Below are 20,483 nucleotides of genomic sequence, written 5' to 3' on the forward strand. Positions count from 1 at the left end.
CACCTCGCCAAGCCGACCTCAGAGAAACTGCTTGTAAACATTAGGATCAGCAGTGTTTCTGCTGGGTGAGTTTGGGGGCAGTTGGAGGTGTCTGAGTGGATGTGAGGGGAAGGAGCTCAGGGCCCGGGGACCACCTGGTGGCTTTAGGTTTGTGTGTAGTCGGCTGATGGAACTTGGTCCCTAGTGATTCCTAATTCTTGTGATAACAGACGGAGAGGTGCTGTAAGGCCACGTCCTGTGCTGCCCCCTCCAGGGATCGTGATTAAATTGTTTGGGAAACTCACAGCTTTAGTTTCTGGAATTTTTTTAAAGATTTTTTTTAAATTATTGATTTTTAGAAAGAGGAGAGGGCGGGGGGGAGAGAAACATTGATGTGAGAGAGAAACACTGATCGGCTGCCTCCTGCATGTGCCCCAACCGGCGATTGAACCCGAAACTCAGGCATGTGCCCTGACTGGGAATCGAACCTGCCACCGTTTGGTGCACAAGACAGTGCCCAACCAACTGGGCCACCTGCCAGGGCAGATACTGGAATTTTTTATTTTGCTTTGAGATGCTCTCCAGTTCCTTTTATCATGAAGGTAATTCAGTGGCATCTTGAAGTGAAAGGACTTGAATTTCAGCGGTGAACCGGCGTAGCTCACTGGTGGTTGCCATCCTGCAACTTAAAGTGCCTTTTAGTCCGTTGCTTTCATCTTTGGCAGGAACCTCAGGCCTTCCGTGGGGTTTTCCATGCTTTTAGAACCATAGCGATGTCAGCAGGTTCCGTGTTAGCAAAATGGATACGAATCTTCAGAGACCTTTGTGAAATCTGGAGATGACCTTCTGGCCAGAAGCTGGTGCCACAGCTGACCCCAAGCGGCAAAAGGCTGGAAGGAAAAGCGTGGCTCTCGGCCTCGGTGTGGGCAGAGCCGGCCAGGTCTAAATCTGTCACTGGGCAGCGTGTGTGTTTTTTTTAAAATATGTTTTTATTGATTTTAGAGAGAGAGGAAGGGAGAGGGAGAGAGAGAAACATCATTGACCGGCTGCCTCCTGCACGCCCCCTACTGGGGATCAAGCCGGCAACCCGGGCATGTGCCCTGACCGGGAATCAAACCGGCAACCTCTTGGTTCCCGGGACGATACTTAACCACGCTGGCTGGGCCGAGTGTCATGTTTTCCAGGCTTTCCCGCATTGTCTCATGTCAGAGCCTTTGTCCTTGTTTAGGGCTGAGTAATATTCCACCGTGTGAATAGGCCACATTGAGGGGGTTGTCTGCTCCTTGTTGGCGGACAGTCGAGTTGTTTCCGCCTCCTGGTGACGGAATCGTGCTGCTGTGGACACTGGTGCACACTGTTTGTTTGGACACATGTTTTCAATTCTTTGGAGCGTAGACCCAGGAGCGGGGCTGCTGGGCCCCACAGCAGGTCTTTGTTAAAGTGGCCCAGGGCCCCCCCCGCCCCGGATGTGTGAGACTCTGCTTTGAGGACACAGCCTCTGTGTGGGTGGCCTGTTTCCAGAAGCCATGTCCGGGGTGGACACCGGCTGGTCTGTACAGAGGAGCTCCTTTAGGGACCGTCGGGGAGCACTGCTCACTCATCTAATCGGGGGTGGGCAGTGGGCAGAGGTCAGGACAAGGGCGGCAGGGACAGCCCGGGAACCACGACTCCCGGCTTCCATCCGAAAGCTGTGTGCACCCGCCTGCGTCACATGGGCCTGCGTGGCGGGTTCTGGAAACTCCCTCGCGTTCCTAGGCATGGAAACAAGCAGGAGGTGGCCCCAAAGGTGGACAGTCCTGGGGACCATCCTGAGTCGCTTTGTGGAAACGCTACAGTTCCTAAAAGATGACATGTTCGAGGAGAAGGCCAGGAAGATCCAGTGATGGGGGGCCGGGGGGTAATAATAAAAAGGAAGGACATTCAGAACCGGGAACCAGGCACCTGCCCCTGCCAGCGGTGTCCCAGCGGGAGTCGCCTGTGTGGTTTTTTACGTCTACGCTTTGAATTACGGTTAATTTTGAGTAGAATTGGAGCATTGCTAAAACTTCTGCTGGGAGGCCAGACCAACCCCCTGGCCTTTCAGACCCATCCTGCCCCCACCACCTAGCGAAGCCCTTCGGTGTTTCTCGGGGAAGGAAGCTCTGTTTTGTGATCCAAGAGGTAGGCGTCCTCACCTGGGCTTTCCCCATCATGGTCCCGGACGCTGGGGTCAGGGACCGGGAGGCCCGGCTGCCACACACTGTCCCCTGAGGCCTTGGGTGTAGGTCGGCACTCAGATTGAGATTTTTTTTACGAAAGCCCCCCAGGTCTTGGAGAACACGGCCCACAGGTGGGGGGGACAGAGATCCATCGTTTTGGAGGGAGAAGTGACTCTTAACTTGTCCTGGGAACACTGAGCCGGGAGAGCGGGCTGGTCACGTCCCTCTGGACTCCCCCCATCTCCACTCTCTTTGGAGAAACGTGCGTTGGTCTGAGTGTGCTGAGGTCAGGAGGCCTGGGGATCGGTGTGGAATAAACACTGTGGTGGTTTTTGCTGTGATTAGATTAAGCTCTTTACCTCCGGAATTTCTCCTTGTTAAGATGGAAGCTGTCGCTCGTCGTCCGTAACCGGGCCTGAGGCCCCTGCAGCTGGGGTGACCGTCGGAGCCCCTGTCCCTGGGGTGACCGTCGGAGCCCCTGTCCCTGGGGTGACCGTCGGAGCCCCTGTCCCTGGGGTGACTGTCGGAGCCCCTGTCCCTGACCGGGGTGCCCAGGTCCTCGCACACAGCCCTGGGGCTCATGGTCCCTGGGGCTCCGCTGTGTCCGCCGCACCCGGGGCTGTGGACGGGGGCTGGCTGGGGGGTGCGGCCGGTCTCCAGGTGGCTGTCCATGCTCCCCACGAGCCCGAGGACGCCCCGGGCTCCCCGTCCCTCTGCGGCAGCCTCGCGTGTGCCCTGAGCGGCCAGCGCCCACCAGGGCTGACACAAGCAGTGTCTCGGGCGCTGTGTGCGGTCAGCAGGTCTGCATGGCCAGGAACCGGAGCGACCGGGCAGATTGGACATCGGTGGGGGCGGCGGGATCAGGGCGGTGCAGTGAGGGGTGCAGAGGAAGGGCCCCTCTGTGTGGGGGCCGCTGTGTGTGCGTGGAGGTGTCTGGTGTACGCAGGCGCGACTTCCTTGTGGTCAGAAAGCGGAGCGCAAGCCTCCGACCCCCACGTGGGCCCCTGACGCCCTGGTGGGAAAGGGGGCGACGGGCCTCGGAGCGTCGAGTCCCGGGCGCTTGCTCCCTGGTCTCTTTCCCGTGTGACCACCGGGAGTCTTTCCTGCCGCCTCGGTGGGGAGACCAGGGTCCACTGGGGTCCCTGCCCCTTCTCCTCGGGTTTCCTGAGCACCTGCTGTGTGCAGGCCGCATGGCAGACTCGGGGGGGGGGGGCAGACGGACAGGCCCCCTCCCGGCGCCGCCGGGGGAACAGGAGACGACTGGAAGTCGGGGGTGTCGGCCCCACTGTGAAGACAGCGCCTGCAGCCCCGTGTCTCTCCTCGCAGGCTCCTCGGGGGACGAGCCGCTGGGCAGAAGGTTCCGGAAGCTGAGCGTCGGTCAGTACGACAGTGACGCCGGGGGGCAGCCGGCCTTCTCCAAGTGCGGGTGGGGGAAGCCCGCGGGTGCGGAGCAGGCCCCGAGCCTGGCGCCTTTCCTGGCTCCCGCAGACGCCAAAGAGGTACAGACGCCGCCCCGCCTGGAGCCCCGGCCTGACCGCAGGTCCCCCCTACCCGCCTGTGCCCCAGGCAGGGCTCCTCCTGAGTGCCAGGTGTGCAGAGGGGAGCCCGGGGGGCCGGGCGTGCTGGCTGCCCGGTCGGGGGAGACTCCGGCCCCTCGGCCGCTGCTCTGACCGCATGTGGGGCTGAGGAGTGACGCTGTGGACGGGCTGTGAGCTTGGGGGTCACCAGGAGGAGGTCAGTGGGTGGTTGGCAGCAGCGAAGGTGAACAGACTCCCCCGAAGTCATCGAGTGGCCCAGACCCCCTCCCCTGGTCTTCAGGAGCCACGGAGGGAAGCAGGACACGGGCGTCCACGTGGACGCAGGACCCGAGGGGGATCACAGAGCACCTGCCGAGAGGCATGGTTACGGATTTTAACCGGAGCAGAAGGAAGACAGGTCGTCAGAGCCCCAAGCCAGTAACCCTTCAAACCAGGGTTTCACTTCTTCTCGAGGTGGGGAAGGTGGGGCCCAGAACAGATCAGGAAGGAGTCACGTAGTCGTAACACGCCAGCTCCCCCGAGGCGAGCGTTTGGGGCGCGCCCCCCGCCTTCTCTGCCGTCTGAGTGGCGGGGTGGTTTCACCCACTTCTCACTGCAGCCTGTCGCGCCCACCGCGGGTCCCGTGCTGTGGGTGGGGAGCCCGGCCTTCCCATCCCCACGCTCGGCTGCGGCCGACCCCGGGGCGGCCGACCCCTGACCCCGCCCCGCCGTGTCGCTTCCAGACGGTGATCGCCGCGTATCCCCCAAACCTCGACGGGGTTGACGGCAGGGTCTTCTCTCCGAGTAAGAACGGCAGCGAGTCCGGGCCGCCCACGCCCTCCTTCCCCGTGTCTCCGCCGACGCCGTATGGTAAGGACGCGGCGAAGCTCGCCCCGCACGCCCCCGGCCCGCCTCCAGGGGACACGGGGGCAGCCGCTCGCTCTGCTCTTTTCCAGCGACCACGCCTCCGCATTACCCCGCGTTCAGCCCGACCGGGCCGCAGAGGAGCGGCGCCAGCCGTCTGTACAAAGCATCGCACGGTAAGGAGCCCGCCCCCTCTGCTCCGGGCGCCGTCCTCGCCTGAGTCGCGCGTCCAGCCACGGAAATGAGGGTGGCTGTGGCCGGGGAGGTGAGGGACGGCCGTGCAGCCCGCGGGGTTGGCATCGGCACAGCGTCTCCGCCTGCGTCGGGTGCGGCCGTGTGTCCCCCGAGCGAGCGTCCCTGGGAAGGTCCCCGTGGCCTCGGCCGGCGACTGTGAGGCATGGGCAGCCCTGGCCCACAGCCTGGTCACCTGACCTGTCCTGGCTCCTCGTGTGCTGGACGCTGGTCACTGCCCTGGAGCTTCCCCGGGGCCCGGCAACTTCTGCGGTGGGTCGGCCCTGGCAGTTTCTGTATCGGCCCCGAGTCTGCGATGCCCGAGGCCTGGCTCCTCGGGCGCACGGGTGAGCACAGGGAGGCGGTGACGGGTGAGCACAAGCACCTGCCCGCCAAGGTGCCGCCGCTTCCCTTTCGTAGCAGAGCCTGGGAGCCAGCCAGGTGCCCTGCGGCGGGCGGGTAGTTAAACGCAGACGGAGGCCCCGGGGATCCTACCAGACTCGTAGAGAGGAATCAACACGAAGTCTGCACGGTCCCTCCCAGAAAATAGAGGAGGTCACAGCGCAGTTCATTTTGTGAAGCTGGTGTTTTCTTGGGTTCAAAACCAGACCCTTGGAGCTGCTTCCCAAGGTCAAAAACGGGCAGTGTTTGCCAGAGGGAGGACGCCAAGGAGAGAGCCCAGGGCGCCTCCTCGAGGGGGAGGGATCACCGTGAGGCGATGCTTTGTTTTGTTTATTTTTTTCCAGAGTCGTCACTCTCGGAAGCCTGACACGTTAACGTGTTTCTGCCAGGCCTCCACTTTCCTCCCTGAGCCCGACTCGCTTTTCTTTTGGAAGTTTTTGAACGTTAATGAGAATGTTGGCGACAGGAACAGAGGCCTGTGCGGGACGTGGCACGTGGTGTGGCATTTAGACGCCTTCGGTGGCTCTGCATTTGCAGAAGCTGAGGGGCAAGTCCACGTGGGTCACATCACAGCGTGGGGCTTGTGTTCATTCCACGCGTGTCCCTGGCGTGCGCGGGATGTTTGTGCCCGTGGCCTGCATGCTGCTCTACCCCTGGGCTGTGCGAGAGAAAGCACGTGAGTGAGGGGGACCCCGAGCAGCTGGTGTGGAGCAACTGTTGCACCCCCTCCAGGTTAAACATGAGAAAGGAAAGTTGGCCGCTTGAAACTGTAGGTAAAATGAGCAGCAGGGGTGGGCGGGCGGGTCAGCGGGAGGCCTGGGTCCCTGCGTGTGTGGTCAGGCACCGGGGTGCGCGGATGCAGCTCAGAACGTCCAAGGGGGTGAGCGACGGCACGTGGCCTGAGGCCTCAGCCACAGCAGCCACACCTGGCCACGTCCGCACGCGAGTGGCCATTTCCCAGCGTGGCGAGGGCCGTCTTTTGTTTGCTTGCTCTTGGCTTATTAGAGGAATCTGTTCCTCTGAGTTTATTTACCAGCTTGTCTCGCCCCCTCTGGTGGACTGTTCTGGGATCTCAGCACCTGACCGTCCCTCGGACGGGCGGCCAGCGGGTGTCTGCTCTCGGCCTGGGAGGCAGCGTGCCCAGGGCCCTGGGTGACAGGCGCCCGTGGGCCTGGAGCTCTGGGGTCCTGCTCGTGTTGCGGAAGCTGCTGAGACGTCCTGTGACCTTGAGCCTAAGAGATCCCGGCCTGTGCTCGCTCTGCTAGGGGCCAGCCTCAGAAGCGAAGGGAGACTTCTGCTTGGGCACCTGAAACAGGAGATTAGCTTTTGATTTCAGGGTCCCATCCTCAAGGAAGCAGTTCAGAGCCACATCGTTTGTCAAAGTCACGCTCTCTCCTGGATCGGAGGAGTGGTTGGTCTGGGCCCCAGCATAGGTCCGGCCGCGGGGGATCCGGGACCCACAGCCCAGGCCTCCGCTGTCTCTGGAGAGGAAGGTGGCAGTCAGGCTGCCTCTGGGAACTGGTACGATCTGAGGCTATGCAGGTGGCCCTGGCACGTACAATTGGGTTTGTTTCCCTTCGGGAGTTTTTCTTACCTTCCAAAGCCCTATGAGTCGTGGCCCCCGCGGACGGCACCTTCCCAGCCTGGCGGGAGGGCAGTGACAGGTGACCTGTCCCCGTGGGCTGCATTCTTGGCCATGAAACGCCAGGCTCTGCTGGACTCACCTGGGGGGAGCTTGGATGGCGAGACCTGAGGAGAGTCAGCTGTCCCAAGTCACTGAGGGACGTGGGGATTTAAACCTGTCGCCTGGCTCTCGCCCTTTGTGACCGGCTGTGGCCCAGCCCCTTCAGAGCCTTCAGGGGTGTTCATAGTGGAACCTGATGGCCCCAGGTTAGGGTGCCTCCTTCAGAGAGGCCCTGACCAGGCATCCTGATTGCAGCTTCGTGTTTGGGTTAAATCCTGTTGCGTTTCGGTTCGTTCTGAGACATAGGGCGGCACATGCGTGTGTACCGTGTGTGTGTGTGTTCACACGGCTGTGCCTGGTCGAGGTATCTGTGGCTTTCCCCTCCCTGTCCCTGACCCCGCCCCCCGACACACACGGGAGAGGCCCCTGGTTTTCTCCAGCTCGCACTGCGAGGCCTCCCAGCCCCCATCACCCAGTAAGTGCTGAGAATACCCTGCGATGCCCCCCTGGTTCGGGGTAACCTGGGTCCCCCTTCACTGAGTGGCACCAGGCAGGCAGGGCGTGGAGAGGTGACAGGACACAGGTCCTCCAGGACCCCATAGGCCTGTGGACCCACCAGGGGCAGAGAGGATGTCAGACTGTCCAGCTGGTGCCTTAGGATGGCTGAGCCAGGAGGGGGCACCCAGGGGACACTCCATGCCCCTTCCATGCACCCTCCCTGGGCATCTTAGCCAACAAGTCTGCCTCCTCGATCCTGCCCCCCCCCCCGACGAAGGCTCCCCACCCTCTCACACCCCAGACCACAGGCCTCCCTGAGGTCTCTTCCTAACCAGAAACTTACCTCTCCCCCTCGTCTCTCCTCTCTCCTTCCATCTTCCCTCCTCCCCCCGTTCCCCTCATGGCTGCGCAGCCCAGGCCTCAGCTCGGGCCCCAGGTTGCCTGTCCATCGGTGAGAGGGTCCCAGGTTGTCCCTGGAGCAGCCCTCGGGCTCCCACCTGCAGTGGCTGTGCCTTTGGGTGGCAGGGGCCAGGGCCAGGGCCAGGGCCGTCCCCCTCTGTTGTCTGGACACTGTCGTCCGTCTGTTTCACTTTTCCTAAGGCCCCAGCGTCCCTGTGGAGAAGGCAGTGGGTAAAGTGTGTTTCATTTTCCAACAAGTCAGCAAGTGAGTGAGAGACGGGGAGAGATCCTGTGCCTCGGAGGGAGGCCGGTGCGTGGCCCCGCCCGGGGCAGGGTCCCTGCGGGAGGCATGCCTGGGAAGGGCTGGCCCGCCGGGCGCAGGCTGTGTCTGCTTGTCCATGGCTACCACCCTGCCAGGGCCCAGCAAGGTGGGCACCCTGGGCGTCCGCCTCCTGCGACGCCCCTGGGCCGGGTGGGCCGTGCGTCTAGGGTGAGCTTCCTGAGGATGATTTTCACCAGCAAAAGCGCTGCCCCTCGGAGCACACCCAGGAAGTCACCTCACCCTCTGGCTGCCACCCAGCCGAGGGGAGACAGGACGCGCCCCAGGGAGTGCCATCCGTCTGTCTGCCCCAGCCCTTCCTGAGCCTGTCCATCTGTCTGTCCAGCCCTTCCTGGGCCTGGCTGCCCTGCGCTCGCCTTCCTCCCTGCTAAGGGCGAGGGGCCACGGGAAAGGCTGGGCTGCCCTCCGCTGAGCCTGCATTTCCGACCGAGCCTCTCCGCTCGGCTCTGAAGACACAGGAACGTAAACAACGCAGAGGAAGTGCCCTGCCGACCTTGGGAGGGTCCCGGGGGTCCTCCTGGCCCATAGCCTAGAGGGGGCCGAGGGTCCCAGGCTCCCCATGTCTCCTGTGAGGGGCACGAACCTCTCGGCCGAGCCCCGGTTGACGAGGGGGTCACAGGGCTGCACGGGGGCTCCGCCTGTGCTTGCGCCCGGTCCCATGTTGAATGTAGTGGAGGTGGTGCTGCCTGTGAGCAAGAGAGGGACATCCCAGCCCTGGCCGGCTTGGCTCAGTGGTTAGAGCGTCGGCCCGTGGACTGAAGGGTCCCGGGTTCGATTCCAGCCAAGGGCACATACCTCAGTTGCAGGCTCGATCCGTGGCCCCAGTTGAGGCTCGTGCAGGAAGAACCATCGATGTTTCTCTCTCTCTCCCTTCCTCTCTCTCTGAAAAGCACTGGAAACAATATCCTTGGGTGAGGATTTAAAAAATAAAAAAGAAGGGACATCCCGGGAGGGACGGATGTGGGACCTTGTCCTGCAGGACACTAGGGGAAGTGGAGTCAGCGCTAGGAGCTGGTGGTCGAATAGGACTGTGCCCAACCCATGGGGCAAGAGAGGCGAGGGGTGGGTGCCCACACCATGCTGGGCTTGGACACGTGTGTCTCCTCAGGGAGCTTCCACAGGGAAGCCGCCCCCCACCCCCCCCCACACACACACACACGCGGACTTGTTCCTGTCGGATTTCAGGCCACAGAAATGGAGCACATACTTCTCTGTGACTGAGGGAGATCGTGTCCCAAGTCCTATTAAAATGTGGAGTCACTTGAAATGGGTTTTGATGAGTGTATAGGAGTTCTTCACCAGTTGGTTTGGGGAGGGTGGGCCTTTCAGTTAGAGGGAAGAAGGAAGAAAGCGGCTGAGTGTGTTTAGACCTGCCAGCAGCCTGTTGGTAGGAGGGGGTACCAGCCAGGTGCCCCCGCTAAGTGTTTGGAGATGAGAGTCTGCAGCCAGGGTCTGGACAGGGTGTCAGGGCCTCCCAGGGCCCGGAGGAGCCTGCAGGGTTGAGCAGGGGAGTGACGAAGGTCTCCAGCACCTGAGGGCAGGGCTGGAGTGAGGGGCCTCGAGGACGGTGGCTGGGGCCAGATGAGGGGAGATGCCCCACCCAGGGGCAGGGACGGGGTGTGGACCCAGCGGGCTCCGTGCAGAGCTGACCAGGGATTCTGGTGGTTGCTGGAAGCTTCTCTGCTGTGAGCATGGGATCCCAGGGAATCGGCCTGAGTTTGGGGGAGGTGGTGGCTCTTGAGGGGCAGGTCCCAGGATGGGGGTCCTCTCTAGGCTGCTTTGGGTGTCCTCCCAGGGGTGGCCACCTCCCCCGCGCCAACTGCTTGTCCCTCGGCCGACGCCAGCCCCGGGACTGAAACAGCCCGCGGAGGGTTTCGGCTGGGAGTTTAAGGGAGAGGAAAAGGGGGAAAGAATCCAAAAGGAAGCAACCAGGCGGCGGAGCAGGCGGAGCCAGTGCGGCCGGAGGCACTGACTGGGCAGGCCCGCCCACCACAGCCCCAGGCGGCCGCGATCCGGGCTCCCTCCTCCTACCAGACCAGTTCTCCCCGCTGCCCTCTGAATGGGCCTCCTGGGAGGTGGCCGCCCAGTGTCCCGCCCCAGCTTCCCCGGGACACCGGAATCCAGAGTGGCCCTGCCCGAGTGGGTGTGGGACACCACGCACCACACAGGGCCGCAGGGACAAGCCCTCAGAGCGCCTCCGCCCGGTCCCCGACTTCCCAGGCCCTTCCGCGGACAGACCCGAGCCCGGGGTACCCAGGTGAGCAGCCCGCAGCCCCAGGCCGGCACCTCGGGCCTTGTCCGGTGGCTGATACTGAAACCTGAGCTCCGCCGGTGGGGGAGGGGACCGGGAGAGACTAGGTGGGCTGCGGGGTCTAGGAGCCCGGAAGCTGGGGAGACCAACCAGATTGGGAGGATGGTGGCTCTTCCCAGCGTCCCTGTCACTTGGCGACAGCCCTGTGGTCCCTGAGACTCTGGAGCCAAACGCCCCAGCCCCGGAGCATGGGACTGGCTCCAGAAGAAAAGCCATGCTTTGTCTGCTGTGGCTCGTGGGCCGGGAGAGCCTGGTTTACAGATGTGCGGCTTTCCGGAGCTGCTGCTTCCCAGCACAGCACATTCTTTCGCCGAAACTGAGAAAATGCAGAAAAATGCGCCAGCCCCATTCAGGGGCCGAGCTGTCCACCCGGGGCAGCTGCCCCAGGACGAGGGCTGAGGCTGCCCCAGGTGGAGAAGCCGTGTTTTCACCTGATGCTAAACCAGGCGCCAGGAGCCGAGCTGGGGTTTCAGAACGAGAGTTACTGCGGTCACGTCCACTGGCGGAGCAGAGGGAGGGCTCCCAACAGGTCCCCGGCCAGCACTCAAGACCCGCAGCCACCAGAATATCCTGACGTGGGTCGGCTGAGGTTCTGCTGGGAAGCGTGTCGGGGTCCTTCCCTGCCCCTCACCTCTGACATCTCCTAGGGGAGCCCCCGCCCCGCCGGCAGGGCGCCCAGCTCTGAGGGTGGCCTGGGCAGGGCAAGTGCACGTGACGGTGGCCGCTCTGGGGCCCCTGTGTCCTTAGGTTCCACAGTCTTATCTGCAACCCGCTGACCCTGGGCCGACGCAGCATGTGCATGATTTTGCTGGAAGGATTGGGGACAAATAATGGGGAGAGAGGGAGCCCCAAACACTGCACCGTGGAAAAGCAATGTGGACGCCCAGCGGCCCCCTTCTCGCTACGTCCGGCCCGAGTCTGTGTGCTCCCCTGCGGGCCGAGGGATTTCTCTGCGGTTGAGTGGAGATAATGTCTGTTCACGTTTTCCTGTGGTTTTAATGCCTTTTACGTGCAGCAGTTTTCCGTGGATCCCACACATGTGGTTGTTATGTTAGAAATTGTCTGCTCAGGATGAAGATGTTTTTCTGACTCCAAAATGCGATTAAGAGGATTTGGGTTGGTTTACGTGAGGAGGGAGGTCATTCTCTGCCTCGTGGGCACGTGGCGATGGTGGTGGCCAGTGGGGGGTCCAGGGCCTGAGCTGGTAGAGCTGCCTTTGGAGGTTCTGGGTGTTTTCTCAGCGGGAGCCACAGGCCCAGTGGCGATGATGCCCGGGGCACCCTCCCCATCCTGTCTCTAGAGGGTGGCAGGTTGGAGATGCGGGAGAGGGCAGTCCCTTCAGAGCAGGGAGCTTGTATGAAGTTAGGCCCCTGACCGTCAGATCCCCGATAGCGGCAGGGCCGTCTCGTGGGGAGAGTGTAGCTTCCCAAGTTGTAGGGCTGAACCGGCTCCGCGGAGCAGGGTTCATAACCGCCCCTTTCAGAGTAGGGGTCCCTGTGGGCACACGGACGCCTTCTGATGAGGATGATGCCAGGCGAGGCCTGCGTGTGGTTTGGTGCAATGCTGGGCACGGCCTGGGCACACAGCCAGAGGCAGCGGTTTCCCTAATTCTCATTATTCTCGTATAAAGTGGGCGCCTGTAACGGAACCAGGGCTTTAACCCACGTGAGAGCCACCTGGGACTTCACGCCGCGACGCTGAGATCTGCCCCCTCCCCCCCCACCGCGGAGCTGGGCCGAGAGCGTGAGGGCCGTGGGCCGTGGGCGGAGTGTGGGCGTGATGATCGGGGACATTCTGGATCCGCGGTCACATGTGAAGGGCCGTTTATGGACCCTTCGCCTTCTCTGTTTACTGCCCTCAGTTTCTCTCTGTGTTTTAAGAAAACAGTAAGATGACAGTCGAAGGTGTGAAGCTGCCTGTGGCTTCGGCGCCGGGATGGGTGGGGTGCACTGTGGCTGAGGGTGTTGGTGCCGTGGGGAATCGGGTCGTGGCTGTCAGTGGCCCACCTGGAATCGACCCCAAGTCCTAGGTCAGCTGTATTACTAGGACTTCAGTCCAAGTGCGAACAGGCTTTCTTTGCGTAACTGGATTAGTTGAATAAAGAATTTGAGCCCGGCCGGGCGTGGCTCAACGGTTGAGCGTCGACCTAGGATCCAGGCGATCGGGGTTCGATTCCCGGTCAGGGCACATGCCCGGGTTGCAGGCTCGGTCAGTGACTCTCTCGTCATTGATGTTTCTATCTCTCTCTCCCTCTCCTTTCCTCTCTCTGAAATCAATAAAGACATATTTAAAAAAAAAAAAGAAAAAGAATTTGAATAGTGAAGGATGGGGAACAGCCGGGATTCACCTGAGGCCACGCAGTCGCAGGTGTGGGCGGGACAGAGGCCGTGGTCCGTGGACACCGCACACGCGGACTTCCGGTGCAAGACCAGGGGGTGTGGGCAGCGGGGAAAGGGGCAGGAAGACTCCCCCGAGGACCCTTTGTGCCCCGTGCCGACCTCGGGTCTTGGTGGGTCAGGACCGGCCGTGGCACAGTCTGGGGGCGGCGTGGACGCACCCTTCTGATGCTCATTTCTGGCTCTTGCCTTTCACTTTCCTTGTCTCACTTTACTTACCTGGGTCGGGTAAGCGTTTCAGGAGCCTCCCTGGGGTGCTGGGGATGCGTAGCTGACTGGCCTGCGTGGCCAAGGAGCGGGCGCTGCCCAAGAGGACACTCGGAGTCCGGGGTTAGCAGGACCCTCCGTGGAACTAGCCCACCAGGTGGAAACAGTGTGGAGCCCCCAGGACAGGGTGTGGCAGAGGGTCCCCTCCCGGGGCTCTGCTCAGCCTTGTCGGGGACGAGACGACGCTGTGAGGACACAGGGAGGAGGTGATGTCTGCGCCGAGGGGAAAGGCCTCGGGGGGACCAGCTCTGCCCACACCTGGATCTCGGGTGCCCAGCCTCCAGGACATGACAAGTTGAATGTCCGTCGTTTAAGCCCCACCTGTGTTTTCTGGGGCAGCTTAGCTGACCGATGCCCCTAGTACTTGGGACCCAGCCTGCTGACCAAGGGGGCTGGACACAGAGCGAGCGGGACTGAGGTTCTGCTGGAGCCGGAGCCGGAGGCAGGGCTGCGCTGGAACCGTTCGGGCGCCAGGGAGGCCCCGGCGCCGTTTGTTAGCTTCCCGGCGGGTGTCGGCCGGGACACACACGGCTGACCGGGAGCCTCGCGGGTGGTGATGACTCGTGTGGACAGTTCACCACGAAAGCTTGTGAACTTTCCTGACAAAATGTATTCTGAGTCTCTGGGCTCCCGCTGGGATCGCAGCCGCCGCTGGTGGACGGCACCCAGGTGTCCATCCAGGGGTGAAGGGCGGACGGAGCGTGGTCCCTCCTCAAGTGGGGCATCACCAGCCTCAGAAAGGAAGGAAGTTCTGACTCGTGCCACAGCCGGATGGACCTCGAGGGCAGGGCGGGTGGACCTTGGGGACAGGGCGGCCACCACAGGACAGATTCTGCTTGGTCCGGGACAGAGTCAGGTCACAGACAGACAGCAGGCGGTGGCCCCAGGGGCCGGGGAAGGGTGGGGAGTGAGCGGGTGACGGGGACAGAAGCTCAGCTTTGCAGGGCGACAGGCTCTGCGCATGGACCTGGTGACCGCGCTCAGCCACCTGACCGTGGGCAACACCGCCGGGCTGTGCGGCCGAAGCGGCTCCCATGGGGTCTGTGTCGTGCGCACTCCACCACAGTTCGGAAGGAAATAGACTCTCAGGTGAGCGCGGAGGGTGGGTCTGGACCACGTTTGGTGCCACGAGGCCTCTCCCCACCCGCAGCGCCCCAGCTCCGTGGGCGGCCCGTCCTCTGGGCACCCTCAGGACCTCCAGCCCCTCCTGGTTCCTTGACGTGCGGCAGGAAGGGAGCGTGTCTTCCCGGGAGCGCCCGCCGACGTTGCGCGTGTGGGTCGCTGGCTCTCGCAGCTGCTGGGGCTTGGTCGCCGCCGGGAGGCTCGGCTCCCTCGGTGCATCTTCCTGTGGCCGGGAGGGAGGGGCCGTTTCCCTGGGTCCACATTAGAATTCCCCACACGGAGCCGCTCCGTGGGAGGCGTGTTCTCCGTCCAGCACGTGTGAGTCCGACAGAGACACCGGACGTCTCCGGACAGGGTCCCGGCGCCACGAGCTGGCCTTTTCTGGCTATTCTGTGTCGTTGGGGGAAAGGGAAATGGGGCCGTAGGTTTTCAAAGGGGGTTGATCGCAGTCAGCACAGGGACCTCACAGGAGGGACCCCGGGGCCTGTGCTGGCTCCACGCCCAGCCCTTCGGGGGGGTGGGGGCGTCAGGGTTGTGGGGGTGTCAGGGTTGTGGGGGCGTCGGGGGCGTCCAGAAGTAAGAGCTTTCCTGGTGCTCCCGGGAAATGGCGACCTCAGGCCATTGAACACGTTCACGTATGTGTCCTGACATGAGGGTTTATAGAAGAAAACGCACGACCAAGAAAGCCCGTGTTCGTTCACCCGTCAGCCGCCCATCACGCCCTCTGCGCTTGGGGGCATCGGCGGCCGGACCTCGGTTTTCATCAGAAAAGCAGGCGGGTGGCGTTTGCTCTCCCGTCTCCTGGGGTTTGGCTGATTAATTCTCGCTCTGCCTGGCCGCCGGCCCGTCGTCCCTCGCGCCCCACGAGGCTGGTTAAATGGCCCGTTGTCCGTGGACAGTTAACGGGAATTACAGAAGGCGGGCTCCCTTTAAAAAAACTCTGCTCTGGAACCGCCGTGCACGGCCTCGCTTTTTAAAAAAAAAACGCTTTTTAATTTAGACTGAACGGCAGGAAAAGGACTGTTTTATCTGCGGAATGCTTTGTGTAAACCTCGTGGTAACCGTCAGGCAGAAATCGAGGGCAGAGAGAAGCAGGAGAAAAGGAGGCAGCTCAAGTCGCCGTGGAAACCCGCGACTCGGGGGACGGGGACGGGAACGGGGGACGGGGGCGAAACAGAGAAGCTCCGAGCTGAGCGGGCCCTGGAGTCACCCCGAGCTACTCCGTGGGGACCCGTCGAAGGACATCCTGAGGGCCCCAGAGGCCGAGGCCGCGCCCTGCGTCCGGGGCTGTGGCGGAGCCCAGACCAGGACCTGAGACCAGGGCTCTCCCTCCCAGAGCCCCAGGCTCACCCCTGAAATACAGTGAAAGGAAGAGAGAACCGGCTCCATGTTCCAAGCTGCAGAGAAAGGACACTAGTGAGCTACACAGTCCTGGGTGTGAGCAGGAGGGAGGGGTGCGGGTCAGATAGTTGGGCCACGTGATGGATCGGTGATCGATCGATCGATGGGAGGGAGGGAGAGTCTCACTCCTTCAGGTTTATTGTGACCGTGCCTGTTGATTATGGATCAAAGGTCGACGCTGGCTTTTTAGGTAAATAACAAACCTGCAGAGCAAGTATCGTCTTGACCTCAGTTAAATTCATCTTATTTTTAATTAAAGGTCACAGGAGACATTTGATGGTCATCTGTAATTATTAACAGTGATCGATATGTGAGCAATTTTAACAGGGTTTGTAAGGTTCTTTATGTCACCGGGAAGATAAGGAAATTTTTATTTTTTTTTAATGTCTCGCACCCTGACTTTTGTTAGTAAGTTGTGGGTCCTGCACCCAGGATATGAGCCGTGCCTGGGATAAACCTGATGTTGGGGTCCCTCCCCCCTCGTTTTTTACTGTAGGGCTGGTCCCTCCACATGGGTCTCGGGCCTCTGGTGGGACAGCAGGCTCCGGGGGACAGCAGGCTCTGGGGGACAGCAGGTTCCGGGGGACAGCAGGCTCCGGGGGACAGCAGGCTCCGGGGGACAGCAGGCTCGGGGGACAGCAGGCTCCGGGGGACAGCAGGCTCCGGGGGACAGCAGGCTCGGGGGACAGCAGGCTCCGGGGGACAGCAGGCTCCGGGGGACAGCAGGCTCCGGGGGACAGCAGGCTCCGGGGGACAGCAGGCTCTGGGGACAGCAGGCTCTGGGGACAGCAGGCTCTGGCAGACATCGAGCTAGTGGTCCCTTCTTCCTGTTAACTTACACGTGATGTAAACAGTGGACGGTAGGGAGCCGGGTCATCCGGCCTCCCACGGACCTCCTCCAGCGAGAGCATAAAAATAGGCCCGTGACCCTCCCTCACCCTCCCTCCGGGTAAAGGAAGTGCAGGAAGGGGAAGGCAGGGGGGCGGCCACACCCCAGGCCGAGGGAGAGGGTGCCCCTGTCCCCAGGCCGGGACACCCGCTGGCACCGGGGACAACCAGGAAGTGATGGTCAGAGTCCCAAACACCGAGGGACCCAGCAGCCTCCTGGGTGTGGGCAGGGAAGGGAGACGGGCCTTTCGGGAGAGATGCAGGGACCTAAGGAGGCGTGTTGGGGCCCAGGTCCGGTGGGGCACTGATGTGCAGGGCCCGTGGGGCACTTTGGGGGCTGGTCCCCATGGGGGCCTCGCCTAGGAAGCTTGTGGCTGCCCCAGAGCCCCTCGCGGACCTGGTGAAGGACCCGTGTGTCCACAGTGGCGTCTGGAGCGGAGACGGGCAGCCTTGCACAGGTTCACGCAGAAGGCAGCTTCCGCGAGTGTCACCAAGACCCCCTTGCGGACAGGACACCCCATCTGCTGTGATCACCCCAGGCCTCCTGCCACTGGGTCGGAGCAGACAGTCGTCTGCTTAGAGATTCCGCCCGTAGTTTAACTGCGAACAGCGAGTGTGCAAGGCAGCCGCCCGCAGCCTGCCTGCTCTTAGGCGGGCGCGTGTCGAGAAGCAGGTGGACCCACCGCAGGGCGTGTGGCCTGCAGGTCTAACCCATGGCACTGGGCATCTGTCCGTCCTTCTCTGGCCCGTGGGGGTCCAAACCCAGCTCCTCTTCTGGCCCCTCAGCAGCCCTCCTCCTGGTCACCCTCTTGGCTGCCCGTGTTTGGCTCTGCCCCTGAGCTTGGGAGTCGGGACGCCCGGCGGGAGGTTGTGCCCCGAGTGCCCCTCTGTCCTCCGCAGCCCCCTCCTCTGAGCTCTTGGCCTGCACGCCCTGGCTGCCTCGGCAGCCCTGAGCCCCAACTTTATCTCCCCAGAACCTCAGGACCGCCACAGCCCCGACCACGGGCTTCTGCTCGGCCTCCCTCCCGCACGCTCGGAGTGGAATAGTCCGAGGCTGTGGGGGTCGGACTCGCCTCTGTGCCATCCCGTCTGGGCGCTGAGTTCCCTGGGTGACGTGACGTTTTCTCACTGTCGCTGCTCTGTCCCCAGTCCTTCCTGTTTCAGAGCAGAAAACAAAATGACTGCGTGTCTCTTGCTGTTATTTTAGTGACCGTGGTAGGTTTGTCCAGGACTGAAAGCTTACTTAAAAAAAACAAAAGGCAAGGTTTTAAAATGCCCAGAAGTAACGGAGCCGGGCCACAGGTACATGAGCATCTCGTCGGTGGAGTGTGTGAGATTCCGTGGCGTGTGTGGGCTTGGTGTTCAGGGCTCTCAGCTTCTCATCTCTTGCCTGATGGGGGCTGGGCAGGGTGGGCTGCACCTCTTGGGGTGAGGACACTGCGGGGGGGACGGTGTTGGAGGCGGGAAGTGTGCCTGAAAACCTCGGGCCTGGGGGATGAGCTGAGTTTCTAGCCCCGGGGACCCTTGGGGGCCGTGTGCCCTCAGCCACGGCTGCACTTGATGAAACGTGGCCTTTCGCAGAGGGAAGGTCTCGCCTCCTCCAAAGTGAGAAATGTCCTGATGGCCACCACGGTCCATGAGCCTCTCAGGGTAAACTGGCCCTCGGGTGGTGACACTGGGCCCCCCCCGGCTCGCACAGTGAGGACGGCAGCTCACGCTTCCCTGATGGAAGCTTCGAGCAAGGGCAGGTGTCAGGCGACCTGCGCGTGGGCCGAGCCAGCAGGCGTCACCCACCCCGGGTGGAGCCGGCACCTGCTTCAGCAGCAGGAGGCTCCGGAAGGGACACCGCTCCTCACAGACACAAGCAGTGACCAGGCCCCTCTGCTCTGTGTCCTGCTGCAGAACCTCGAGGCTGCCCCGAGGTCCTCGGTCACTCCGTGGGGATGTCAGAGAGCCCCGTGGGACCCAAACCCTCTGCACCGTCCTTCCCTCGGGCCTTTGGGTCCTCCTGCGCCATCGCCAGCAGCAGCCCCGGCTCTCGGAGGGACAGGTCAGCGGGGGGCCGCTCGTGGTCCGGGCCGTGGTGGGCGGGGCTGCCCGTGGCTTAGCCCTGTGCTGTCTTGGATCCCCCCTGACCGGTGTGTCTCCTGAACAGCCCCTCGTCCGCCGAGCACCAGTGGGTGGACGCCAGCCCCAAACCCACGCAGGCCCTGCTGGGGAGCAGCCGGCCCCCAGGAAGCCTCCCCAGCGCCAGCGAGTTCCCGGGCCCTGGCAAGGACAGCCCCAGCCCCGGGCGGCCGCATCTCCCGCCTGCCGAGCTCCAGGCCTCTTTCCACAGCCACGTGCTGTCCCTGGCGGAGCCGCCGGAAGCTCTGGGCCCCCCGAGCAGCCAGGCCTTCCTGGGCTTTGGCACAGCCCCTGTGGGAAGCGGCCTGACCCCTGGAGAGGACCCCGGGGCCCTGCTGGCCGGTTCCCACGCAGCGTCCCAGCCCCTCGGCACCCCGCGGACAGCTGCAGCAGCTGTCGACAATGGCTTCCTGCCGCACAGCTTTCTCACGGTGGCTCCCGGACACGGCGGCCACCACAGCCCCGTCCTGCAGGGCCCGGGCCTGTCGCTGCCCGGGCAGCCGCCCCTCCCCGAGAAGAAGCGGGCCTCGGAGGGGGACCACTCCCTGGGCTCGGTGTCGCCTTCCTCCAGCGGCTTCTCCAGCCCGCACAGCGGGAGCACCATGAGCATCCCTTTCCCCAACGTCCTGCCGGACTTTTCCAAGCCCCCCGAGGCAGCGGCTCCTTCTCCGGGTACGTGTGTCCCTCCAGTGGGCAGCGCTCGGGAAGCACCCCTGGGTTCGCAGGGGGCCTGGGAGCCAGCATGACCTCTCGTACCGGGCTGGGCGCCTCAGAGGCACATCGGGGCGTCCAGGGCATTTCCCATCTTCTGGCCCGAGATGCCGTGGTCCCTCTAATTCCCCTCTGCCCCCGCGTCTGTCCACGTGGGGCCCTCCCAGCAGCTGACGTGCAGGTGTCTGCCGTGGTTCCCTTTCTCTGTTCACCCCAAACCAGTGTCCTTGAGGGATCACTCTGTTTTTTAAATTAAACGAACGCCTCTGAAGTTAATCACGAACTACTGTGCATTGTAAGGTCCTGGCCCCGCTGTGCGTGACCGGCCTTGCCCTGTGCCCGTCCGTCTAACCACGCGCAGTCGGATGTTTGCGGAGCCCAACCTCGGCGTCGCGCCGTCTGCCGCATCCCCCTGGAGTAGCCGCCCGCCCGTGCCCGGGGGGGGCTGACCCTCAGTTCCCCGGGAGGTGAGAGCTTCAATACTGCCCTTCGCAGTTACCGCTTCAATTCTGTTTTGCAGACAACGCAGGCGAAAAGCAGATGTCGGTGAGCTTCGTGCAGGACACCTCCAAGTTCTGGTACAAGGCGGACATCTCCAGGGAGCAAGGTGCGTGGTGGAAGGGCGGGGCTCAGCATCCCTCGGGAGGGGGGCCCGGAGGGCAGGGCGTGGGGCCGGGGGGGCACGTGCCCAGGACGGAGGGGTCAGAGCAGCAGTGACGGGAGACGAGGGTCAGGAGGAGGAACAGGTGTCTCTCCAGGGTGGCTGCACGTCACCTGCGTTTCCCCGCATGGCAGAGCCGAGCGCTGAGTGACGGGGCCGGGGGGCTGCACAGACCGCCTCGCACACGCGCCACCTGGTCTGGCGCAGCTTCGGCAGCTCGGGACCCGAGGCCGTCTGTAGTTCCGAGCAGCTCAGTCATGGGGCACTCTTTGCCGGAGCCTGAGTAGACGAGGTGTCCGCCTTGGAGCCGGGCGGGTCCCTCTGGGTGAACAGCAGTCGTTTCCTCAGGACTCATGGTCCCCGCGGCATGCTGGCCTCCACTCACCACGGGGCCTGAGTCCCCGGTAGAGGCCGTGACTCGGCCACCTGGGGGCGCTACTCCCAGGGCATCACTCAGAGAGGACGGTATGTGACCCGCCCAGGAGCC

At 63.0% G+C, this 20,483-nt stretch overlaps 1 protein-coding gene across 5 annotated transcripts in view; it reads left to right on the forward strand.

The window, feature by feature from the left end:
• TNS3 (tensin 3) overlaps positions 1-20,483 on the forward strand; it is a 122,876-nt gene that overhangs the window by 88,233 nt on the left and 14,160 nt on the right. For all 5 annotated transcript variants that reach the window (XM_081146485.1, XM_081146481.1, XM_081146482.1 and 2 more), the window contains 6 exons: positions 3,504-3,676; positions 4,438-4,564; positions 4,651-4,734; positions 18,400-18,547; positions 18,653-19,296; positions 19,856-19,942. In XM_081146485.1, the coding sequence (XP_081002611.1) occupies positions 3,504-3,676; positions 4,438-4,564; positions 4,651-4,734; positions 18,400-18,547; positions 18,653-19,296; positions 19,856-19,942 (1,263 nt within the window). The remainder of the gene's footprint in view (positions 1-3,503; positions 3,677-4,437; positions 4,565-4,650; positions 4,735-18,399; positions 18,548-18,652; positions 19,297-19,855; positions 19,943-20,483) is intronic.

The sequence above is a fragment of the Miniopterus schreibersii genome (genome assembly GCF_964146895.1).
Source record: "Miniopterus schreibersii genome assembly, chromosome: 9".
In the NCBI taxonomy this organism is placed as follows: Eukaryota; Metazoa; Chordata; class Mammalia; order Chiroptera; family Miniopteridae; genus Miniopterus; species Miniopterus schreibersii.